Source organism: Osmerus mordax, chromosome 7, assembly GCF_038355195.1.
Source record: "Osmerus mordax isolate fOsmMor3 chromosome 7, fOsmMor3.pri, whole genome shotgun sequence".
Lineage (NCBI taxonomy): Eukaryota > Metazoa > Chordata > Actinopteri > Osmeriformes > Osmeridae > Osmerus > Osmerus mordax.
The window spans coordinates 18,922,625-18,948,847 of record NC_090056.1 but is presented as its reverse complement, the minus strand read 5'-3'; the positions used below and the strand labels follow the sequence as shown (position 1 = coordinate 18,948,847).

General features: G+C 51.0%; 1 protein-coding gene across 1 annotated transcript; it reads left to right on the top strand.

The window, feature by feature from the left end:
* The first annotated feature begins 288 nt into the window (after nucleotides 1–288).
* On the top strand, nucleotides 289–25,451 carry LOC136946034 (forkhead box protein J3-like). Its single transcript, XM_067240208.1, has 11 exons — nucleotides 289–668; nucleotides 8,739–8,813; nucleotides 11,711–11,794; nucleotides 14,501–14,602; nucleotides 15,728–15,862; nucleotides 18,393–18,573; nucleotides 20,621–20,896; nucleotides 22,356–22,445; nucleotides 24,774–24,971; nucleotides 25,113–25,214; nucleotides 25,308–25,451. Exons 1-11 carry the CDS (start codon nucleotides 303–305, stop codon nucleotides 25,418–25,420), a joined length of 1,722 nt encoding a protein of 573 aa, XP_067096309.1. The 5' UTR covers nucleotides 289–302; the 3' UTR covers nucleotides 25,421–25,451.
* Nucleotides 25,452–26,223: the final 772 nt, after the last annotated feature.

Below are 26,223 nucleotides of genomic sequence, written 5' to 3'. Positions count from 1 at the left end.
AGCAAATGGATCACCTCTATTCCAGCAAAACCAAACACAGTGTGTGGGCTGTCATAAAATTAGAAAGTTAATACTTGCATACTGCTGAACCCGATCACCCAATCCGTTCCACAATCCCCAGTTTCAGATATAGCTCTAACAGTCCTGAAACAAACCTTCTGTGGTCCGCTCCCACAGACTTCAGCATTGGTCGCCGTGCAAACGCCATCCAGTGAACTACCAGAGAGTCTCCTGCCCCCCCGCCCCTGAACCCCCTCGCCCCCCCCCCATCGCCGACCTCTGACCCTCCAACCTCTCCCACCATGACCTCTGAACTGGAGAGCAGCCTAACCTCCATGGACTGGCTCCCCCAGCTCAGCATGCTGGCAGCCATCCAGAAGTCAGACGGCGGGCATCACCGCGGTGGGAACCACGGGCACCACCACCACCACGCCCACCACGGCCACGGGCCTGGGCCGGGTAAGAAGGCCGGGCAGCTGGACCCGGGCACCACCCTGGACCAGGAGGAGGCGTCTCAGCACCGGGACGGCAAGCCGCCCTACAGCTACGCCAGCCTCATCACCTTCGCCATCAACGGCTCGCCACGCAAGAGGATGACCCTGAGCGAGATCTACCAGTGGATCTGCGACAACTTCCCGTACTACAGAGAAGCTGGCAGCGGCTGGAAGGTAGGACGCCGGAGAGAGTGTGTGTGTGTGTGTGTGCGTGCGTGAGTGCGAGAGAGAGAGAGACGCTTTAAAGGATCATTATCACCTTTTGGTACCTTACTTTGTTTTATTATTCCTCCTATAATTTGCCATAGAAATCCCTTTTAAATCGAACATTTTCCTCAAGTGACGGTCGAGCCACAAGTTCCGGGCTTTGCAGCAAGCCGAAGGGTTAGAGGTCACAGCAGTGAGTGATGGGATGAGCTTCCATTCAAGTGCCTTTATTAAAGCCTGCGCTGAATGTCAATGCTGCTATGTAAATCCAAGGCAATATGAGGAGGAGAGGTGACGGTTTTGTGGGAGACAGATTAGTAGGCCTGCTGCCTGAGTCTGGGGAATCCTTCTCCTTATTAACCGAGAGATGGATAGATGCAGCCCTTTCTCTCCCGCATCCAGGACTCTGCTGACGTTCCTCAAGTACCCTCGTTTAATCTCTCTGAGATTTCCTCATCGAGTCTTTTCCCCCCCTCCACTCTCCTTGTGACAAACCTGTGTTTATTTTCAGGCTTTAATCTCCCACACACTGTTCCTGAGCTAAATTGTATGCCAGCCAGACGTTGGGGGTTGAAAAAAAGAAAGAAAAAGGGTTTGATAAACCAAGTCAGCTTGTGTAGCTGTACGGGCTCTGTGTAGAGCCGTAGGAACCCAGTCAACTCACAATCCATAGATCGAAGAGCACACCTTTCCGTCATTATGAGCAATCTCCAAGTGCGTCCTCACCGACGCCATACTCAGATTTCACTCCCTTTCGAAAGCCTCTGGACCCTCTCACGCCATCACCCCACTCACCGCCATCACTCCTGAATCACATTTTAAACGCTTGTAAATAACGAGGCCGTCCTGTGTGCGGAACGCCAGCCCGTCCCTGTGGGGTGAGGCTGGGGTACCTGCTAACGTTTATCCCCCGGATGCTGTCTGGCCCTGTGGCGGGGAGGCTGGGGTGGCACACCAGCGATCAGCATCAAAGGGGAACGCAGGCGTGCTCATTACAGCCCAGGTGATGAGGTTCAGCTGCACACAGCAGGGGGGCCGGCAGCACGACTGTCTGGCTGCCTCCGAGATGAGGACACGCCGGGAACACACAGGAGCAGACACTAGACGTGTGTGTGTGTGACAGACACACACGTATACACGCACACACACACACATCAAGTAGACAGCATGTGCTCTAGATCTCCCCACACTCAGGTAGGCCTCTGTACAGGTGTGTGTGTGCCATCTGTAGACGGCCTCCGTACGTGTGTCTCCGTACGTGTGTCGTGTACAGATGACGCCAGTGCAGCTCGGCAGGAGCGAGGAGGAGGAGGAGGAGGAGGAGGAGGAGGAGACAGGGGGGGGGGGGGGTGCGGGGTAGCGGAGCCAGAGTTTGCTACCCAACACACGCACTCCGTCTGCTCACTATGATAATGTGGATGTGCTGGAGAGGCAGAGTTGAAACCAGGACAACACTCTCTCTCTCTCTCTCTCTCTCTCTCTCTCTCTCTCTCTCTCTCTCTCTCTCTCTCTCTCTCTCTCTCTCTCTCTCTCTCTCTCTCTCTCCCACATACACACAGTTGATCCTTTGAACACACTGGCACATTAGCCACAGGATACATCCAGTTATTATAATCAGATAACTCGTCAAGGTCGCAAGATGTCTGCATCCTATCAGGGAGAGTGGAAAGTGTGGAGGGTTCTTGACTTGTTGAGCCAAGGTGACTGGCATGTTGTGCCACGGTTGCTCTAGAATGTTCCATATCCTGTAAAAGTTGCCGCTTAAGTCTGCTAATAGATTGTTGTTGCATAAAACTGGGCTGAAGAGGGTCGGTGTCCAAGTGATCTGTTGTTGTTGTGGGTCTATTGTCTTGGAAAAACTCTCATGGATCGCGTGATGTAATTTCCTTGTGGTTCTTTTTTTTTTATTTTGCTCCTTGATGTTACGCATGTTGTGCTTTAATACGGGTGTGTTCTTTTCTTTTGTTTTACTGTTGTGCTCTTAGAATCCTTGTTTCATCTTCCAGATCTTGTCCTATTTCCCCTCAAGTGACTTTTACCACTTGCCAAGCTGCCATTTTAAATGAGAATTTCTTAAGTTTTTCCTGGTTAAAATAAAGATTCACCTGAAATCCGTAAAGGGTGGTTGTGCAGTGTTTTTTCCTGCATCAGACCCCTCTGATCAGCCGCGCTTCCACGCGTCTCCACCAGGGCGGCACTGTCCCCGGAGAAGGCTCTGTCTACATCCCCGACACCTCTCTTCCAGAGCGCTCTGCTGCTCCGCTCTACTTTCCCACGCCCTCTGCTCTTGCCCCAGCAGCCCTTTTACACCCACGTATCCCTGCGCTCTGGCCAGCTAGGCCCCACTGGTTAGTGTGCTGCTTCGGAGACGGACCATCTTTTCACTGATTGGTCGATAGATTAAAGTCTGAAAGCTCTTGCCAACCATTGGCCCTCCCGGACGAGTTAGACCCACGTCGAGCCAGCCTGGCTGTTAAACTGTTCACTTGACCCTTTTCATCCTTGCGTTGTTTAACCTTTCCTCACACCAGATTAGCCTAATCTATCGAATCGTTTTTACACAAATCTTTTTTCCACTGCTTTAAAACACACTGCGTGCTTGGTTGCTTACACTAGCCATTAGCCTTGCGCTATGCTGCTTGACCTGACCCCATATCCAGAGGCTATCTCTCCCAGCCAGCTAATTGCCGATGAATTAGCGGCCTTAATGTGATGGTGGAAAAGGCGCTCAAGCTTAGGTGACCTTTGACCTTTCAACGGCAGCCGAGTGTCACAACTGTGACCTCAAACGAGCACTGGGGCCTGACATTGCGGTGGCTTCCTCCATCTTTCTAGCTGTTGGTCTGGCTGGGGATTCATCAGACTCACACTGCACTGAAGGCCAAGGCTCGTGTGAGGAGGGTGTGGTAACACCATGTGTCTTGAGGGTAATGTTTGTGTGTGTGTGTGTGTGTGTAAAAAAAAATAAAGTTGAACTGTTGAGTAAAGTGCATCAGTTTGTCGGTGACAAACACTTTTTTGTTGAGCTGGGCTCACCTCTGAGTGTTTATTCTCTGTTGCCGGGCAACCCAGACATTGCTGTTACATGCATCCCAGCATTCCCTGTTAACATGTCACGCCTGTCCTGTCTGCCGGCCAGATGTGTGTGTGTGTGTGTGTGTGTGTGTGTGTGCGTGCGTGCGTGCGTGCGTGCGTGCGTGCGTGCGTGCGTGCGTGCGTGTGTGCGCGCGTGTGTCCAGATGCAAACTCCTCAGGCACCTGGGTCAATAATCCTAATACTGCCTTTTCCTTTTTAGCAGATTGATGCTATTGATGACGATGGCTCGCATTTTCATGCAATTCTTTTTATGAAACCGGGATTGTAATCATACTCGAAGCTGTGAGGCTGGTGTTAGTTACAGTAGCACTGCTACCAGTCAGCAAACCGAACAGCTAAGCAGCACTAATGAAAAGAGATTTTCAATATATACGACTAATTACTACCAGCCTCAGGATTCCATTCTTCATTAACACTAAGGGAATCCCCTTGAGTATAGCCCCTCTACCTCACCCTTACCCCCCACCCCCCCATCCACTGTCATAACTGGCCTGGGGAGAGGGCGAGGGGGGGGGGGGGGTGTCTGGTGGATTATTGTATTATCTTGTCAAATGTCTAATGATGGGTGTGGAGACTGTGTTGGAGTAGACGTCTCTGCAGCAGCGACGTGTCTGTGCAGTATCTGCCTGAAGGCACAGTTGGCACCTTCTCCCACATTCCTCCTGTTCCTACACAAGCACGCTGCCAGGGGCGGGGCCTTTGCCCAGGGGCGTGGCCTGCATCAACAGGCAGGGCCTTCACCCAGGGGCGTGGCCAGGATCAAGGGGCAGGGCCTTCACTCAGGGTGTGGCCAGGATCAAGGGGGAGTGGTCATGACTCAGGGGCGTGGCAAGAGGGGCATCCCAAAACCATCCCTCCTTTGAACCCCTTTAAGATTCCCCTGCTTCTTCTCCGCTCTGACAGCATAGCACTGGTCTAGAGAGCCCTGCTTAGTCCAGACACAGCCCTCTAAGACTTCCACGTGCACTCTCGTTGTGCACTCTCGTTGTGCACACTCGAGAGACGAGGTTTGGGGAAGTGGGAGGCAGCAAAAGACCAGGGAGAACAGAGAAGGGGTGGGGGGGGGGGGGGAAACGCAGGAAAGGAAGCTATTTCAAACTCTTGGGACGGTGCCCGGTGTGTATTTGAAGTCCCTTCCCCTCCCCGGAGACAGCACGCCCTGACAGGGCTGTCACTTCAGCGCCCAGCTGTGACGCTAGCTCTGACCTGACGTTGCCCCCTGACTCCGCAATGTCCACCATCTTGAAACCGCCACGCTCTAAGCTGGGCGCCAACCCATCACGGTTGGAAGGCGGGCGATGCAGACAGAGAAAGCAGTTGATTATAGGAACAGGACTTTGTCATAGCTGGGGGGGTAATGTGCGTTGGCACATGCTTAGCTGTGTTAGTGATGTGCAGAGTGCTTAGCTACAGTGGGTCTCTGGGGGGAAAGCAGCTCCAGTTTCTATCTTGTCACACACACATACACACACATACACACACACATACCGACACAAACACACAGCTCTCGTGGATGGCATCTATGAAGTGACTGTGCAGTGCAGGGGGATGGGGGCATCAAATGAAATGAATATGTATTTGACCGTGTTGGATGCAGCCAGACACCCTCAGCATGCAGCGTGTGTGTGTGTGTGTGTGTGGGTGTGTGTGCGCGCGCGCGCATGTGTGTGTCAAAGCCTGCTGTTGGAGGATACCTCTCTTATTATGGGCTGTATGGAGCCGAGACGTCTCTAAACACTCAACCCAGCCTTCGATCATACGTCTTCTTTCTCCTGCTCCAACTTTAATCATCCACATATTGCCCCCCTCTCTCTTGTCCCCCCTCTCTTGCCCCCCCTCTCTTGCCCCCCCTTTCTTGCCCCCCCTCTCTTGCCCCCCTCTCTTGTCCCCCCTCTCTTGCCCCCCTCTCTCTTGTCCCCCCTCTCTTGCCCCCCCTCTCTTGCCCCCCCTCTCTTGCCCCCCCTCTCTTGCCCCCCCTCTCTTGTCCCCCCTCTCTTGCCCCCCCTCTCTTGCCCCCCCTCTCTTGTCCCCCCTCTCTTGCCCCCCTCTCTCTTGCCCCTCTCTCTCTCACTCTTCCTTCCTCCTCCTTCTTTTATTTTCTCCATTTCTCTCTCTCTCTCCCTCTCCCTCTCTCTCTCTCTCTCTCTAAAATTATTTTCCTGTCTTTGTCTGTCTCTCTTTCTCTCGCCCGCCCCTCGTCCCCTCTCTGTAACAGTCTGGCAGTGTGCCCTGGTCCTCCAGAACTCTGACACTACTCCAGCAGAAAGGGACCGGAGGACACACACACACACACACACACACACACACACACACACACACACACACTGAATCCTGCTGACTAGGGCTGACTGCCTGTCTGTGGAAGCCCTGCACACAGCACACCCCCTCTCCTTCAGTAGTGTTAACCTCACTGCTACCTCCCCACTCGTCTCACGCTGCCTGGCTTCATCTTCATCATCCTCCTCCTCCTCATCTCACTAGGAATGTTCTCTCAAAGTGAGATAACTAGCTGTGGTATTAAAAAATATTTGGACGTACGGAATCTACATACACTGTTGTCTCTGTCTGTCGTAACTGTTTTCCCCCCGTATTTCCATCCGACACAATTGACACATATTTTGACCTACATCCTGTGATTAGAAAACTATCAATTTGCCCGTTCCCCCCCTTCCCCAGCACCTGACCTATTTCTGAGCTTGGGAGCGTGTGTGGTCCTCCCAGCCCTCCTCACCTCGGCCTGACCTATATGTGGCCACACTGAGCTGATGCTGCCCCTGGCCTTGCCACTCTGCCACCCCCTGGCCTTGCCCGCCCAGCACCCCCCTGCCATCTGCATTCTAGCTATTTTGGGCCTATATATATATATATATATATATATATATACACACACACACGTGACCTCTCTTTCATTCTCTCCTTTCTCTCTACCCCTTGTGCTCTCTCTTGCTCTCCCCATCCCTCCCTTCATCTCTCTCTGCCAATCTCTCCCTTCCTTTCCCTGCCCATCTCCCCCTCTCTCTCCACATCCATCCCTCCCCCCATCTCTCCCCTCCATATCTGCCGCTGCTAGTGCAGTCCCAAAAACCTACATTTTAAAAGTCACTCATGCTTATGAAGCGCATCTTATGCAACAGACTGCGTCACATTCCGAATCCTCATCATCATCAGAAGGTCTAACCAACGCAGCCTCCACTAATAATAACCACGATGCTATCGAAATACCTTCATCCGTACAGCAAGCTGCTAATCTCCAAATCCATAATCCTCAAATATATCCAGAAAATAGGAAGTCATATTTTTACCCCTCCTTCCCTCACACACACTCTCCTGCCGCACACACCACACACACATACACACACACAAACCCTCCTGCCACACACACTCACATACACACCTCCAGCTCCCCTGCAGGATGCTTTTCTCTGAGATCCATTTAGCGCTGGGCAGCCGAACCCCAGCTGGGCCCAATAAGCTCATTAATCACTGAATGCCATCAAATGAGTGGGAGGACTCGGCGGCGGAGCTACGAATTGCATTATCTCAGTTTGTGTCGCAACCACTCAGTGTATTACTGCCATCTCCTAGTGTCATGACAACATGGGTGCTTTCAGGGAGGGGTCTGGAGAACAGGTCTCCATTGACGGCCGTAAACCTCACAGCTGGGCTTTACTGTACGTGGTGAAGAGGCCTCATTGTGAAGAGATGAGGTCCATCTGCAGATAGACAGCTGTCCTCTGTCGGGCTATGATGTCATCCCCTCCGCAGACAAAGAGGCGTGTGTGTGTGTGTGTGGTTGAGTAGGAGAGATTGCTGGTGTGTGGCTGTGTGTTTGTGTGGAAGAGGTTGGTGGTGTGTGTGTGACAGGAAGGTGTGTGTGTGTGTGTTTGTGTATGTGTACATTTTCTCTAGAACTATTCAGGATGAGCAGCTACATGTGTTCATTGTATTCCTCCTCCCAGGTAATACATTTGCTTCCACTTAATTTTCAGAATTATTGTACTGGAGATGGTCTGAGGTGACAAGCTAGGTTCCCTCTGCTCTGCACTGTTCCATGCCCCCCCCCCTCTCTCTCTCTACCTCCTCAGCCCTCTCGTGGAGAAAGGAACAACAGCTACTCAGCGAGGAAAGAAAAACAAGATGAAAGAAAAAAAAAAAAAAAGAGAGAGAGAGAGAGAGATGAAAAAAAGAGGAAAGGAGAGTTGGACATATGGTAGAGGGAGGTACTGTATGGAAGGGTGATGAAGTAAACATGGAGGAAAGGGTTGTGGATGGATTGAAAGGTATAGCAAGAGAGGGAGAGAGGAGAGGAAGGAAAGAGCCACGGAGAATATAGGTTCCCTCCCCTGTAGTATTAATTAGCAGCTCCAGATGAGTGCATGGAGCCTGGAGGAGAACAGGTTCATGTCAGGCCAGCCTTCACTGGGCCTCTCTCTCTCTGTACCACACACACACATAAACACACACACACTCATGCACGCGTACACACGCACGTGAATGTACGCTCGCTTTCACACACACATACATGAATGCACACACACATATTCACACACACACACTATGACGGAGTATGCATGAACCCCTGGGGTTTCTCACAGTACTGCAGCATAGTCAGTGAGAGCTGACAACTATATTGAATATTCACATAGAAGAAAGGTGCTATGTCCTTGCATTGACCAGCTGATGGAAGGTGGACTATTAATAATGTATTGAGAAGTTTTATGGTCTGGACTTGGTAGCCACTACAAATCACTCGTGTCCATGCTGAGGAGATGCCTAGTTTTGTCGCTTCATCTATTAAAAAAGAAAGTTCTGCTTAAGTTTGCATCGATTCATGGTTTGCTTCCCTTTCCACCCCCCCCCTCTTTCTCCCCCCCCCCTCTTTCTCTCCCCCCCCTCTTTCTCCCCCCCTCTCTCTCTCCTCTCGTATTTTCTACTCACAGAACTCAATACGGCATAATCTGTCCTTGAACAAGTGTTTCCTTAAAGTGCCTCGCTCTAAAGACGACCCTGGAAAAGTAAGTATTTATTTTATACATTAACGCCCATGACTTTACATCTCACATCAAATTACAGCATATTTTATTCAAAGAAACAAAAGGCAAACCAGAATGTTATTTGTAAAATCTTAGTATTAAGGTTTAACCACACACACACACTCACGGACGGACACACACATACAGACTCTCTATCGCTCTCTCACACACGGACACACGCACACGCTGACACACACATGCACTTAAAAGCAATTTCTAGATACAGAGACTGCCGCGCTGAATACCAAATGCTGGTTTCGCTGCTGTTTGATGCTCCCCAGATATTGACTGTGCACAGTAATAATGTGATACTGGAGTAATGAATAATATGGACGAACATGTCTATAGACGCCAGGCTCATTCAACCATCGCTCTTGCATCGGGGCTGCTGCACCGCTCCCCCCATTGTCCCCTCCTCCCCCCTTCATAACCCCCGGCCCCCCATATCCTCTTGACCTTTGAACCCCAAGCATTCTGTAAAGCCAGAGGAAGCCGGGGCTGTAGATAAGTTGCATCAGTTCTAGCTACCAGAGATGCGCAGCTGCGATATGAAATATTGAACACGACGATGTGACTGGGAGAGCGTGGTGCTTGGAGAGCGTGGTACTTGCCAAGTCAGGTTGGAGTGGCGCACTCTGGTCCTCACTGGCACTGCACAGGCCAAACTAAGTAGCATAACGTGTTGAGTAAAGCCCCTCATTTCCAAAGTTACAAACTAATCTTACGCATTTCCAAAGTTAACTAAACTTGCAGTTACTAAACGAAGTGTAGCAGTGGAGTCCAGTTCTAAAGGTTCCCGTATTGAGTTTATGTAAAAGTGCTGTCGTTTGCTCTTTAGGCTGAACGTCAGCCTCTCCAAGTTTCCAACAAAAGCCAAGTTCTGCTCACCAATTTGGGGGGAAAGTTTCTCCAGGCTGTGGGGATCGGGGGAACCATTGAAAAATGAATTAACAGGAAAGAAAGACTAAATAATTCAGTCCTCGGCTGAGGCCTGTAGTTGAAAAAAATAGGGAGAGACGTTCCCCTGATTAGCCTTACTTGAACCAGGCCAGAACCATACCCAACATCAATGTTCGTACCAATCAATAGGATCTAGGGGGGGGGGTCGGGGAGATTCTGGTTTGGGGTTGTGGAGTGCAGCCACAGTGCAGGAGGAGGGTAGACTGATTCTGTGTTGTGGGTTGAGAGGGGTACCTTAGAGATGAACGCAGATAAATCATGTATGTACTCATATTACGTGCCAAGCGTTGTTGGGTCTGAGAAAGAGAGAGGGGGAGAGAAAATGAGCGAGTGAGAGAACAGAAAGAGAGTGAGGTGGTATATAGGTTTCTATCAGAGATTGATTTACTGGATGTTTTGTAGAACCTTGTTTCTGTTGGAAGATTCTGTGTTGTTTCAGCCCCGTCAAGGAGGGCTGCAGCTCAGCAGAAGATTCTATGCAACGGGAGACAAAGTAAAAATAAAAGTTGTGAATACCTTGGAAATGACCCTAAATTCTAAACAAAAATACATCTGTGTTTTGTCTGTGTAAAAAATTCATCTATTTCTTTGAACAGAGGGGGTGGCCAGGTTTAATTGGAGGAACCGTAGGGATAGCAATTTCTTCCACAACATTTACATAATCGTTAGATACAAATGGTCTAGGAATTAATTCAGTATAAACACCAAGACTTCTACATCAACCATACAGTACGGCCTGGGTTTAGTCTGAGGTGTCTTCTGTTGTGGTGTTTGTGTGTGTTCTGTTGTGGTGTTTGAGTGTGTTCTGTTGTGGTGTTTGTGTAGCCCAAGCATGGGCAAAAATGTGTCTGGGGAAAAATCTTCCACGATAATACGTTTGAGACTTTACACTTACATTTAGTCATTTAGCAGACGCTCTTATCCAGAGCGACTTACAGTAAGTAAGTCGTAGGGCAAGTAGGGTGAAGTGCCTTGCCCAAGGACACAACGTCAATTGACACATTTACAAAACATGATTACTAGCCCAACTCCCTCACCGCTCAGCCATCTGACTCCCATTTTATTGTTATTTTCAAATCCGTTTTCCTTTACCTACCAAAATTAAACACAAACAGCTTATTTTTCATGTGGTTGACGCATGTTTCTGGTGTTGTACCGAAATCGATAACCTATCAAAAACTGGGGCCAGGGGTCGCTGTACAGCAACGTTAGGTGACCTGCCATTCGCGCTCTGAGTAGCCTTGCACTTCTAGTGTTATCCACTCCAATCGTTTGGATTTTGAATGGCATCGGTTGTTCTACAGGACTTGCGATCAACATTTGATAACCCTCTCGTGGTTTCTTGCTTTAATAATCTATCAGTCCCACCACTATATTAGCTCAACAGCGCAAATACAGGGGAAAAAAAAGCTAACGAAGTATTGGCTACTGGTTGGTAGCTAGCTGGCTACCAGTACATCCAGTGCTTTGGTGAACTGTAGCTACAGAAGAGCATGTCCTAGTAGGCTGAGTTTTGCTGCTAGTTTCAGACCTGACCCCCGGACATCTAAGTAACTTACAGCTGAGCAAACTATAGACTACTGCTGTGTTTGATTGCTAGAGCAGAGGTACGATGGGCGAAAATACAGGGTGTTGATATCACAGTCTAGTAGCTAGCTACATAAGATGTTATTATCCTGGCCTGTGCCTGTGACGTTTCTGCAGCTGTCTTCTAGTCGTTTTAGCTAGCTAGCTAGCTCCCAGAAGCTTACGGGCTACTGAACTGATTTTTTCGAAAGGTTAAAAAAATAATTTCGATTAGATACGTAAAAATAAAAAATAAGAGGGAATATGACAGGGCCGGGTGATATGACCCTAAATTCAATGCTGACGTGTTTGTTTTGTTGTGGTGTTGATGTGTGTTCTGCTCTGTTATCCAGGGCTCCTATTGGGCCATAGACACCAACCCTAAAGAGGACACACTGCCCACCAGGCCAAAGAAGAGGCCTCGCTCTGGAGAGAGGGTGAGTGCCCCCCCCCCCACACACAAACCCCCACATATAGTGCCCCCACACGCACATACATACACCCTCACGCACAAGCATACTGACAACACTGATCAAATGAGAACAGTAAGAACATCAAGTAGTACTAGCTGGTAGATCGCTGCACTAGACTATGCGCGCTCTTAGCTTGTTGAGTCGGTGCCGTGCGCTGCAGCAACATCGACGCAGTGATGTTGTGAGATAAACTGCTCGGCGCTGACCCCTGAAGAACGAGCTCCACACTGCCTCTGTTCACTGACCTGACCACCTGACTGAACACTGATGCAGCTGGATGAACACTGTACAGTACGCCCCCTATTCATCCACTCTTCCTCTGCATTTACCTCCTCTCTTTCTCTCTCTCACTCTTTCCCTCTCTCTTACCCCCTCTCTCACTCCACCCCCCTCTCTCTCACTCCCTCTCTCTCTTTCTCTCTCTGTGTCTGCCTTAGCCATCACCAGGGAAACCAACCAGAGCGGCAAAGTGCACAATCACTGCTGTTCAATGGGGAGAGGGGGAATTAAGAGAGGTAGAAAGTAGGAGGGAGGGAGGGAAGAGAGAGCGAGAGAGAGAGGGGAAAGGAAGGAGGTAGGGGGTAAGGAACAGGAAGAGAGGTTGGATGAGAGGGAGGGGAGAGAAGGGGGGCTGAGAATGGAGGGGAAGAAAAAGACACAAACAGAGACGAAGAGGGAAGTAGAGGATAAAAAGCAGAAGGAAATTCAGTGAGTAGAAAAGGAAGGAGTGAGGGATAAAGGAGACAAGGGAGAGTGGGAGGAAAGGAGGGAGGGAGAGAGTATTCTAGGCTTCTGTTCCAGTTAATTACCACTCAAGGCCCTAGGCTGCCATTAGACATATTTTCTTCTGCAATGATTTTTTATTACAAACATTAATTAATTCAGAGCCTTGTCATTTCTTCTTACATGGAAGGCCTTCGACCCGCTTATTACGCTTCGCTTACATCGCTGGCAGTCTTGCCAGAGTTGTCAGATTCACTCACCGACCGAACTGTGTTTAAAGCGCATCTAAAACACAACAGTCTGTCTCACAAGAGGTAGTCTATTCTGTATTAGTGGTAAGAAGCCTTTCTTTTTCCATTCAAGCCTGCATTCCATGTCCGTAGGTATGTACCTAGGTACTTTATGCTTAGTGTCGAGGTGTAGGTGTTTAGTTAGGTACTATATGTTTGTATGGTAGAAGGTACCGTGCACGGCACAATGTGCATGATGCTCAAGTCATTCTTATTAACTGCTCGGGTATAAATCACATAAAGAAAGTTGCTGTGTCACCATCTATTTCAGTGTGTAGTAGCTGAGAGACTCATCTGCCTGTCTGTTTCTTTCTTCTCCTTTCTTTCTCTTTGCACCCTTCTGACTTTTCGCTCTCGCTCTCTCTCTGCCCTCCCTCTGTTCCTCTCTCGCTCTCTCTCTGCCCTCCCTCTCTCTCGCTCTCTCTGCCCTCCCTCTGTTCCTCTCTTGCACTCTCTCTCTTTCTCTCTCCCTCTCTCTCTCTCTGCCCTCCCTCTGTTCCTCTCTCTCCATCTCTCTCTCTCTGCCCTCCCTCTTTTCCTCTCTCTTTCCCTCTCTCTCTCTCTCCCTCTCTGCCCTCCCTCTTTTCCTCTCTCTCTCCCTCTCTCTCTCCCTCTCTGCCTTCACTGTGTTCCCCTCTCTCTCTCTCTCCCTCTCTGCCCTCCCTCTGTTCCTCTCTCTCTCTCTCCCTCTCTCTCTCCCTCTCTGCCCTCCCTCTGTTCCTCTCTCTCTCCCTCTCTCCCTCTCTGCCCTCCCTCTGTTCCTCTCTCTCTTTCCCTCTCTCTCTCTTCCTCTCTGCCTTCCCTCTGTTCCTCTCTCTCTTTCCCTCTCTCTCTCTCCCTCTCTGCCCTCCCTCTGTTCCTCTCTCTCTCTCCCTCTCTGCCCTCCCTCTGTTCCTCTCTCTCTCTCTCCCTCTCTGCCCTCCCTCTGTTCCTCTCTCTCTTTCCCTCTCTCTCCCTCTCTGCCCTCCCTCTGTTCCTCTCTCTCCATTTCCTGCCTTACACTCACGCAGCTCTCTTCAATCAAGCCGTTCCTCCTTCTTCATATAAGTGCCACAGTCGTGAAACCTGCAATTCTCCTTCCTTCCCTGGAGTTTATCATAAATTAAATATTGCATTGCATTGTTGTCAACCAATCCTCTTACAGTAAGCAGTTTGAGAAAGCAGGGTAGCCATAAACATTGAAAGCCAGGAAAGAAAGTCTGTGTCTTATTCTCTGTGTGTCACACACCCTCAACCTTCGAATCATTTCGCACAGACCCCCCTCTGAAAAAGACATTTGCCTCTGTAGACACAGGAAAGAGGTTGTGCGTTAGAAACGTCTGGCTCAGTTTTCCTGAGGTAGTACTTGCTGTAGATGAGATGCCATCCTGTGTGTCCATGTGTGTTTGGCTACGGGTTAAGTTCAGTGGTTACGGCAATTGGCTACAGCTCGAGAAGTCGCAGGTTCAAATCCCCCACTGTAAGTTGCTTTGAAATAAAAGCATCTGCGGAATAAATACATTCTTTTTACTATTAATAATAATTTATATGATTATCGCTCTCACATTCATATAATAATGTGTGCATGGGATTATCCAGTGTGTATGACTCTGTGTCTGACCACTTCCTGCCTGCTTCCTCACTCTGACTCCTCTGTGACTCCTCTGTGACTCCTCAGGCCTCCACACCCTACAGTCTGGAGTCTGAGTCTTTAAGGATGGACTGCATTATGTCAGGGGGGGCGTCGCCCACCCTGGCCATCAACACTGTGACCAACAAGGTAGGACTCACTACAGACATGGGTAGGGTTAGTTAACAACACTACTAGACTAGACAGGGTTCAGATGATTTATAGGGTGTGGCCTGGGTATTGAATTCCTGAATGGGATTACAAAGAATTTGTCCAAAGAATTTGCTAGTCCAGGTGATCAGAAAACGCCCTTGATCTGAACATCAAGCTCTAGAAAATCCAGTCTGATGTAGCGATGTAGACCCCAGGATTCAACTCTCCTCTCCTTCTATTGATTTGTATTTTTACAACAGATGCACTTCTGTTCCCTTAACAACCAGAAGTAGCAGACTGCTCCACTTTAGATTTTGTTAATGAGTGAGTATCTGTGTGTGTTTGTGAATGAGGGAGTAAATGTGTGTGTGTGTGTGATGGAATGACTGTGAATGAATGTGTGAGTGAGCGCGTGTGTGTGAGTGTGTGTGTGTGGCGCTGAACTTCCCAACAGCAGCAGCCCTGATAGTTTTGACAGTAGCCACCCAGGCCAGGCCTTGTCAGTTTGTGTGAGGGTCAGGGATCAAGTAGCCTTGAGGACTTATGCTGTCTGTCTGAGCCCTCTCCACCTCGCTCAGCGTGTGACCCGCACGCTGACCTTCACCATGGAGACCGCTTGTCTCCGACCATCTCCGTTTAGATGTCACCTAGGTGACTGCAACCAGAGCTAATCCATGGCCATGGAATGGCTATAGGAAGAAGAGGATTGTTTTGTTTTGACTAAGCAGGGATCATTCTGCTCCCAGCTTTGCAGGCATGTTAGACCAGAGATGCCAAACTCACTGTTAGGATGTTGACTCTATTATGTTCCAGAGCTCTTTCAGTCTGTATAAGAGACTGGAGTTGTGTAAACTGGTTGGACCAGGGGGCGTCCTGGTAGCTCACAGGATAAGTGCGCTCTACCGTGTAGGCTAAGGCCCTACCGCAGTGGCCTGGGTTCGAGTCCGGCCTTGGCCCTTTTCTGCATGTCTTCCCCTCTCTCTCTCGCTGCCTATTCTGTCAAACTGTCCAATAAACCAACGAAAATGCCCCCCCCCCCCCCCCCCCCCAAAAAAAGTGTTGGACTTTCACTTCGCGACACCACTGTTTGTTCACGACCGCGGTCGGCCATCTTTGTTTCAGGTGGCGTTGTACAACACAGAGCAGGAGGGCAGCGACAGCCCGCGGAGCAGCCTAAACAACAGCCTGACAGACCAGAGTCTGACGTCTGTCAACCTCAACAGCGTGGGCAGCAGCAGCGTGCACAGCTACGCACCGGTGAGACGTCACCACACACACACACACACACACACTCTTTCACTCTCTCTCCTCTCTTAGAGCCGTGCTTCACCACAGCCTCAGAGTTGATGTGTCCCAGTGGCCGCTGTGTTCGTACAGAATCTCGGGGTGTTGTACGAACGGGCCATGTGTCCTCTGAACTTGTTGAGGACAGGTTTGGTTCTCTACAGTGACGCTAGGAGAGGGTGTAGGGTTGGGTACAACACTCTGGTCTGTAGTGGGTAGTGCCCCTAGTGCCTGTAGTGGGTAGTGCCCCTAGTGCCTGTAGTGGGTAGTGCCCCTAGTGCCTGTAGTGGGTAGTGCCCCTAGTGCCTGTAGTGGGTAGTGCCCCTAGTGCCTGGAGTGGGTAGTGCCCCTAGTGCCTGGAGTGGGTAGTGCCCCTAGTGCCTGGAGTGGGTAGTGCCCCTAGTGCCTGGAGTGGGTAGTGCCCCTAGTGCCTGGAGTGGGTAGTGCCCCTCGTGCCTGGAGTGGGTAGTGCCCCTAGTGCCTGTAGTGGGTAGTGCCCCTAGTGCCTGTAGTGGGTAGTGCCCCTAGTGCCTGTAGTGGGTAGTGCCCCTAGTGCCTGTAGTGGGTAGTGCCCCTAGTGCCTGGAGTGGGTAGTGCCCCTAGTGCCTGGAGTGGGTAGTGCCCCTAGTGCCTGGAGTGGGTAGTGCCCCTAGTGCCTGGAGTGGGTAGTGCCCCTAGTGCCTGGAGTGGGTAGTGCCCCTAGTGCCTGGAGTGGGTAGTGCCCCTAGTGCCTGGAGTGGGTAGTGCCCCTAGTGCCTGGAGTGGGTAGTGCCCCTAGTGCCTGGAGTGGGTAGTGCCCCTAGTGCCTGGAGTGGGTAGTGCCCCTAGTGCCTGGAGTGGGTAGTGCCCCTAGTGCCTGGAGTGGGTAGTGCCCCTAGTGTCTGTAGTGGGTAGTGCCCCTCGCTGATGTGCCCTCCAGGGGGCTCAGGATCAAACTATTTCTTGAGTAAATAATAAAATAAACAATTAATAGATTGTTTACTTTATTTACTTAATGAAATCTGCTTGGACTACTTGAATAGTTTGATGCAGTCAGTTTCCACAAAACGGTAGTGAGTTTACTGAGCTTCTGGCTTTTGCAGTGTGTGAGAGGCCCCATCTCAGCCAGCGTCCAGACCAGAGTTGGTACAGACCGCACCGTTCTGGGTCTGCTGCTGGATGTGCTGCTGGATGTGCTGCTGGATGTGCTGCTGGATGTGCTGCTGGATGTGCTGCTGGATGTGCTGCTGGATGTGCTGCTGGATGTGCTGCTGGATGTGCTGCTGGATGTGCTGCTGGATGTGCTGCTGGATGTGGTCCTTGTGGTGATGCCGTGTGTGTGAGCCGCTGTTATTGTTTGTGTCTGAAGCCTGGGTAGTCGACATTACCCATCACCCTGACACACACACATCAGACACGCGCACACGCTGACGTCAGATACACACATGCACGCAAGCACACTTATATAAGACACGCATCAGACACAGACTTAAACTCAGGCACACACATACACATAATAAACACACACACATCCGCGCCACAGTTTATTCAAGCAAAGACCCACCTGTGGTGTCTTTGTGTCTCCACGTCTGGCCCAAGCACCGCAGACCACCTCAGTTTCAGTGTACACCAAGGTTCAGGTTTGGCTTGATGACATTAGCTGTTGAAAGGATCTGTTATTCTTAAAAGTCCTTGGCCCATTTGAATCAATTTTCTTTTAAAGCAGCGAGTAGCTTTAAAAAATATCTCTCTGTGGATTCAGACAGTTTAAAATGCATTCCTTTATATATTAAGACAGAAAATCCCAGTCTACTTTGACAGCGGTTGATCCATTGTTATCAATCATTTCTACCCTGCTCCTCCCACCCACATTAACCGAGGTCAACCCAATTTCATCAACATTAACCACTGGTTTCTAGAGTCCACCTTTGTGTTTTCATTTCTCCATCCGTCTATCGCTCCCTCTCCCATCCCCCCTCCCTCCTCCCTGCCTCCTGTTCCCCAGACCTAATTTGCAGAGCAGTCATGTGGGATCAGGGTCAGTTCCGCTTTGTTAGCAAACGCAGGTGACACCCTCCTGTTTGAGGGAGATTACTGATGACGTCCCGTCCCCCCGTGATATGGGAGAGGGCTCCACTCTGACCCAGCCTGACTGAGGGGCCATAGGGGGGGGGGGGGGGTGTCATCTTGAAAGATGGATGGATCATGGCTCAGTGGCGATGTGCTGTGTTTCCCTTGTAGTTTGGTCCGGGTGTATTCAGGCTACAGTGAGTACTAAGAGAGATGTTGTGGATGTCGTTTGAAGACGTTTATGACACACCAGGGTCCTCCATGATTTGGTCTTTGGCTTACTGTTTGTCGTATTTAATATGATCTGTCTCTCTTTCTGTATCTCTCATTCTCTCTCTACCTGCCTCTCTCTCTCTTTCATTCCTTATCTCTCTCTACCTGCCTCTCTCTCTCTTTCTCTCCTTATCTCTCTCTCTCTACCTGCCTCTCTCTCCCTGTCTCTTCCTCGCTGTAGGTCAGCAGTCACTCTGAGCCTTCGTCCCAGTCCCTGGTTCTCCAGGCTCCTCCTCCTCCTTCCTCCCAGTACGCGCTACCAGACAGGGACAAGCAGCTCTGCTTCTCAGACTTCGAAGACCTCAGCGCCTCCTTCCGCAGTCTCTACAAATCCGTCTTCGAGCAGGCCTTCAGTCAGACAGGTGAGCAGTGAGACAGGTGAGCAGTGAGACAGGTGAGCAGTGAGACAGGTGAGCAGTGAGACAGGTGAGCAGTGAGACAGGTGAGCAGTGAGACAGGTGAGCTGTTCTTCAGTCGTATCTGTCCACTCAAATCCACTTATTATTGAATAGTTAAAATATGACAGGAACAGTTATGTGTTTGTCTGTTCCTGTGTATGTTTGTCTTGTGATGTGCCAGTACTTTGTTTCAAAAGAAAGAAAAAGCTCAAATCTATGTCACAACACTTGGACTTGTCACCACTTTGTTGATGGCAATAAAAAGGAAAACGTCGCCCTATATTGTATGTGCACAAACAAGTATTCCATTGTTCCACAAATCTACAATTGACAGCTTGCTCAGTCAAATGTGTAAAGTTAATTAAGAAGGGTTCAGTAGGGGGGAAGAAAACACACACATAATTTTTTAAATAAATAAATAAAAATGCATCCACAGTTGAGTGGAGCAAAGTGGAGCCAGTCTGAAGCTTTGATACTAGCTAATGAGATTGGCTCTCGCGTTCTGAAGTTTTTCTCTAATTGCTTCCTAAAGCCTCCTCCAGGCAGGTCAGATGGCCTCTTCCTTTCCGTATCTTCACCTTCCTCCTCTCTTCCTTTCCGTATCTTCACCTTCCTCCTCTCTTCCTTTCCGTATCTTCACCTTCCTCCTCTCTTCCTTTCCGTATCTTCACCTTCCTCCTCTCTTCCTTTCCGTATCTTCACCTTCCTCCTCTCTTCCTTTCCGTATCTTCACCTTCCTCCTCTCTTCCTTTCCGTATCTTCACCTTCCTCCTCTCTTCCTTTCCGTATCTTCACCTTCCTCCTCTCTTCCTTTCCGTATCTTCACCTTCCTCCTCTCTTCCTCCCTATCATCATCATCCTCCTCTCTTCGTCTCCCCGTCTTCATCGTCCTCCTTCACCCTCTCTTCCTCTCCTTACCTTCACCCTCTCCTCCTCTCCTCACCTTCACCCTCTCCTCCACTCCTCACCTTCACCCTCTCTTCCTCTCCTTACCTTCACCCTCTCTTCCTCTCCTCTGCTCCACTCTCTCTTCCTCTCCTTACCTTCACCCTCTCTTCCTCTCCTTACCTTCACCCTCTCTTCCTCTCCACTCCTCCACCCTCTCTTCCTCTCCTTACCTTCACCCTCTCTTCCTCTCCTCTGCTCCACTCTCTCTTCCTCTCCTTACCTTCACCCTCCTCTTCCAGGCTTTGCTGAGTGCTGGAATCGATGCGCTCTGTCAATCTCTGAAATTAAACTCTCACAAGCTTTGGAGAAATTAAATGAACTGTTCTCAAATGCGGATGGAGTTGTGAGCCGAGGTTTCTAGTGAGACCCGGGACCTTCTACCGTACCCCGGCCGTGTTTGTTACCCAGGTTTTGGAAGCCTAGAAACCAAGGCCCCTCATTAGAAATGCTCATGCCCCCCTCCCAGCTCTGAGACAGCGTGCAGTCGCCAGCCTGCCGCCCACAGAGACATGGTGTCAGTAGTCGTTCCTCTCAGGAAGCAGAGCCGTGACTCACCCAAACAGGGGCTCGTCCGCTCCCTGGAGAACCTCCGCGTGTCTAGACCCCCGCCTCTGACCCCCGCCTCTGCCGTCTGAACGCAGCCCGCCCAGCGACCTCTCCTTCACCCGCCCCAGCGACGCCCTGCGACGGGCGTGTCGCTGAAGTGGACCTGAGTGGCGAGACACGTCCGGCTCTCCGGTCGCTCTGCCGGCTGAGGGCAGCGCCGACGACCATAGAAATGACTAAACGAGCACTGAAATGCATTCTGGGAAAAGGTTCTGTTTGGAAAAGAAGATAAATGTCCCAGATATATCTGTCATGGGCCTAGTGCCAAGGCAGTATTACTCTCATTCATCATGTATGTACAGGATTTGTATGTTGTGTGTGTACATTATGTTTATCTTTATTTATTATGTAGAAGAAGGGAATAGATGATGCCTATATTGTGATGTATATATTGTAAGTAAGGTATGTATGAAAGTACATAATGAAGTAGTGTAGTAAGTAAGCGTTCTGTCTCCAGGGCTGATGGGACATCCCAGCGAGTCCAGCCAGCCTCCTCGGACCTCCTGCTCCTACCAGACCGCCTCCGGCAACGGCATCTCCCACCCCCACCAGCACAACCACGCCCACAACCACCACGCCCACCACCTCTCCCCCCACCCGCACGGCCACGGTCAGCACGCGCCCCATCCCCAGCATGCCCAGCAGCACCACTCCAGCCACGGGCAGCAGCGCCAGGGTCTGACCCTGCAGAGTCACGCCGGACAGCCTCAGCAGATGCCCTGCTCCAGCTCGGGTAAGAAGCTCCGCCCCCTGCTGGCCCCTCCTGGGCCTGGCTCCCCTGATGCATCCTGGGTATAGCTCAGGTGGGATGGGTGTAGGGGGTAGTGGGGATGAGTGTAGGGGTAGTGGGGATGGGTGTAGGGGTAGTGGGGATGGGTGTAGGGGTAGTGGGGGTAGGGGTAGTGGGGATGGGGGTAGGGGTAGTGGAGATGGGTGTAGGGGTAGTGGGGGTAGGGGTAGTGGGGGTAGTGGGGGTAGGGGTAGTGGGTGTAGGGGTAGGGGTAGTGGGGATGGGTGTAGGGGGTAGTGGGGATGGGTGTAGGGGTAGTGGGGATGGGTGTAGGGGTAGTGGGGGTAGGGGTAGTGGGGGTAGGGGTAAGGGTAGTGGGGATGGGTGTAGGGGTAGTGGGGATGGGTGTAGGGGTAGTGGGGATGGGTGTAGGGGTAGTGGGGATGGGTGTAGGGGTAGTGGGGATGGGGGTAGGGGTAGTGGGGATGGGTGTAGGGGTAGTGGGGATGGGTGTAGGGGTAGTGGGGATGGGTGTACGGGTAGTGGGGGTAGGGGTAGTGGGGATGGGTGTAGCTCAGTGGTAGAGCATTTGACTGCAGGTTCAAATTCCCCCCTTTATGTTTGTCTACTAAATGAAAACATTATAGTTTAATGCTAATCTTGAACACCACCATGTCCAGAGAAATAGACCCTACCACCACACCAACAAACCTGCTCTAAGTCCATCGTCTCAGTCAGTAATCCAAGATCAGATTCAGATGCTGAACCCCTGTTTGAATACACCAGAAGGGTTCCCTGTGCCTGAACCCAAGTCGTGCGTACATCCATGTGTTGTAAACACCGTAAGCCCACCTGAAGCTGCAGGCTGAAGCATAGCTGTGTGTCTGGGCTCATTTGCAGGTCCCTCTCATTAGAACAGGCTTTGTTTCCTGTGTGTGTGTCTAGGCAGGGGTGCTCAGCACAGAGAACATCTCCACACAAACAGCCACGTTTATTATCTGGGCGAGCTCCCCTCCACACTGCCTGGGATGAATGAAAGCAATCCCCTCGTCTTTGATTCACGGCTTCAAATGCAGAGTGATTTGGTTTGTGGTGGAGGCAGTGAATGCTTTTCACTTGCTAACAAACAGGACTGGGATTTATTTTATTTATTTATTTATTTAGGGGTGTTTTTCTTTTTTCATTCTTTTTTTTCACTGTGCGCCCAAGCGCCATCTTGTGGCTAAAGGCTGCAACCGCGTGTAGATCTCTGCATAAGTTGTGCTGCTGTTGTTGATCTGGAAGCATCAAAGAGGACTCTGGCACCCAGAGCTGTGCTCTCCACAGCTCTCCTGTCTCCTCCATGCAGCTCTGCTGCCCCCGCCCCACTGTGGGTCTTTACCTCTCGGAGTTTCCTGTGAGGAGAAATAAATGTGTGTGTGTGTGTGTGTGTGTGTGTGTGTGTGTGTGTGTGTGTCTACAGACTGGTACCCCAACCTGGACTGGCTGAAGGAGAGTTGTCGGATTGCTAGCAGCTACAACTGGGCTGATGTAGATCTCTCCCCGTTCCAAGGTAACACATTCACACAGATACACACACTCACTCACATGTGCACACAGATACACACACACACACACACACTCACATAAATACACATGCACACAAAGACGCAAGCATGCATCCAGATACATACCGTACATAGACACAGCTAACCGCACACACAAGTACTGTATACACACCGTGTTTGAACACAGAAAACACACGCAGATGGCTGTGTCAAAGGAAAAATGGAGGTGAAAAAAACATGGAAAATAACTGTCACCATGTAAATAACTCGTATCTCCAGAATCCATCATCCTGCTCCCCTTCCAGGTGTCTCTCACGACATCACAACTCATCGAGCAGCAACGCGTAGCAGCATTCCTAACAACAATATATTATTATTGTTATGCCGATTCTCCTTTTCTCTCTGTGGTGATGAGTCATCGCCTTGCCCCCCCCCCCCCCCCCCCATGTGTGAATAATCCAATTAGTCTTGGCACTGTAGCAGCTCTTATCAAGGTCGGCACACAAAGGGCCACATCGAGCCGGGATGGTTGACGGCGTCGGGGTGTGTTTGGACCCCCCCCCCCTCACGGTACTTGACCACAGTCACATGGGACCCACACTGACCACAGTCACATGGGACCCACACTGGTGTGAGGCCCCGCCACCCTGTCAGGGATCGCTGCTTCTGTCGCCTGCCTCAGGGACGACCAGAAGGGCTGGATACTGGAGCTCAGTGCAGCCAGGCCTCTCTCCCTTCAGCCTGATCTGGGTGCTGGAGCTCAGTGCAGCCAGGCCTCTCTCCCTTCAGCCTGATCTGGATACTGGAGCTCAGTGCAGCCAGGCCTCTCTCCCTTCAGCCCTGATCTGGGTGCTGGAGCTCAGTGCAGCCAGGCCTCTCTCCCTTCAGCCTGATCTGGATACTGGAGCTCAGTGCAGCCAGGCCTCTCTCCCTTCAGCCCTGATCTGGATACTGGAGCTCAGTGCAGCCAGGCCTCTCTCCCTTCAGCCTGATCTGGATACTGGAGCTCAGTGCAGCCAGGCCTCTCTCCCTTCAGCCCTGATCTGGATACTGGAGCTCAGTGCAGCCAGGCCTCTCTCCCTTCAGCCTGATCTGGATACTGGAGCTCAGTGCAGCCAGGCCTCTCTCCCTTCAGCCTGATCTGGATACTGGAGCTCAGTGCAGCCAGGCCTCTCTCCCTTCAGCCTGATCTGGATACTGGAGCTCAGTGCAGCCAGGCCTCTCTCCCTTCAGCCTGATCTGGATACTGGAGCTCAGTGCAGCCAGGCCTCTCTCCCTTCAGCCTGATCTGGGTGCTGGAGCTCAGTGCAGCCAGGCCTCTCTCCCTTCAGCCTGATCTGGATACTGGAGCTCAGTGCAGCCAGGCCTCTCTCCCTTCAGCCTGATCTGGGTGCTGGAGCTCAGTGCAGCCAGGCCTCTCTCCCTTCAGCCTGATCTGGATACTGGAGCTCAGTGCAGCCAGGCCTCTCTCCCTTCAGCCTGATCTGGGTGCTGGAGCTCAGTGCAGCCAGGCCTCTCTCCCTTCAGCCCTGATCTGGATACTGGAGCTCAGTGCAGCCAGGCCTCTCTCCCTTCAGCCTGATCTGACCCGTTTCCCCTTTAGCTGCGTTTAGTCAGTTTGGGTTTTTTTCTTATTATTTTTCCCTCCCGTTCGCCTGAGGACAAGGAGCCACCAGGCTTGCAGCTTGGTCGCAGGGGAACAAGGGTGTGGTAGTTGTGGTTCCTGGCAGGGCCTCGGTACGCGTTCTCTAACTCCCAGACACCCTGAGGAGAACACAGCGCTCCATGTTATTACAGCACCATCCACTCCATAGGTAGTCAGGTGGCTGAGCGGTTAGAGAATCGGGCTAGTAATCAGAAGGTCGCTGGTTCGATTCCCGGATGTGCCAAATGACGTTGTGTCCTTGGGCAAGGCACTTCACCCTACTTGCCTCGGGGGGAATGTCCCTGTACTTACTATAAGTCGCTCTGGATAAGAGCGTCTGCTAAATGACTAAATGTAAATGTCCATGTCCCCAGTCTGACTTAAAGAGCCGCTTTTGGAGGTTGGTGAGGAAGCGGACCTGGGTGCTTGGCTCCCACTGTCATGGAACACCTGGAGGGAGATCAGAAGTGAACAATGGGTTTTTTTTTCTCCCTGACCTGAAGAATTTCTGGACATTCATCACATCAAAAGTCTTGGAAAAGTCCAAATATCGAACACGCTACTGACAAAGACTAGGGTGAACTGTCTGTTCCCTGACTCAGGACAAGGGTAGTTGTTTGTTGCTTTGGATAACAGGCTGGAAAAGAGTCTCATCTAATATAAGTGTGTGTGTGTGTGTGTGTGACAGGTCTGAAGGAGAACATGAGGCAGGCAGAGCTGAATAACTGGTCCCTGGACCCGGGCCAGATGGCTGACCTGTGTTCCTCCATCAACCACTTCTTCACCGCTACAGGGGTCATCCCTCCACAGGGGGCAGCGCAGCCCCCTCACCAGGCCCCACATCAGCCCCCTCCTGCCCCACACCCCCGCCAGCACATCTCCACAGGTCAGTCCAGACCTGTCTGCTCTCCTGCTTGTGCTTGTTACAGAGAATCCCTGTAGGGGTTTACAAATACACAGTATGTCGTAATGTAGCCTGTGATTGGACCAGTGTAATGTTGTGTGTGTGTGTGTGTGTTCCTCATAGGGAATCTGTACATAGACTCCAGACCCAACATGTCTTCTCTGATGGGACCCCCAGGGTACCCCCACATGCCCCCCCTGAGAGCCACAGGCCCCCCCATGACAGGTACAACTAGATGGATGTTTGTGTGTATGTATGTGTGTGTATGTATGCATGTGTGTGTACCAACATGTGTGTTCTGACCCCGCCCCCCTCCAGGCCACGCCCACATGCAGATGCGGCAGCAGCACATGATGTCACGGGGCCACTTCCAGATGCGTCTGCCCACCGACGACATCCAGGACGACTTCGACTGGGACTCCATCGTCTAGCTCCGCCCCCTCCGCCAGGGAGGGAGGGAGAAACAGGAGAGAGAGAGAGAGAGAGGGGGGGGGGGGGGGGGAAGAGGTGTGGAAAACCAGTCCAGTCTCCTGTTTTGGCACAGGGGGAAACCAGCTGACAATCCAGCAGAGAAAGAGAGAGAAGCGAGTGAGAGAGAGAAGAGAGGACCTTCTTCTGATGGTGCTCTCACCCTGCTGTTCTACAGTAGCCCGCAGTCCAGCTGAGGACAATCACTATGAGACTAGTCCGTACTTACCTTGACTCGCCATGAGATGGCGCTGTCCGTGTGGTCAACCACACCAGAGGATGAGAGGAACTTTTGGAACCATGTCGTCTCATTGTCCGACTGCCAACGGGTTTACAAGTTGCCAAATTGTTGTCGAAAAACAATGTTGTTGTTTTAAATTTGTATCTTTTTCCTTTTGTACCCCTGTGCTTTCCCTCGTTCACCCGCTGGCGAATCAAATCTGAAGCTAACAGATTGAGCGCGGTGGCAGTCACTCCAGAGGACGGCGATGGTAGGAAGTTACTGGACAGAAATTATCTTTCAGAAAAACGACTTTCCCCCCTCTTGACGCAAAACAATGAGTGCACACATGCAAGTGTTATTCCAGTCTTCTGACTGGACCCTCATCAAGCACCTGTATTTCTAGAATTTACCTGCATCCGGGGAATGTTGTTGGCTGCCTCTCCTTCGGGAAAGAACTGGAGCTGAACACAGAAGAATGGTTAAATGGCAAACATGTTTACGACAGGAAAGCAATGCTACAATACTACTATCTGCTGTTAACCA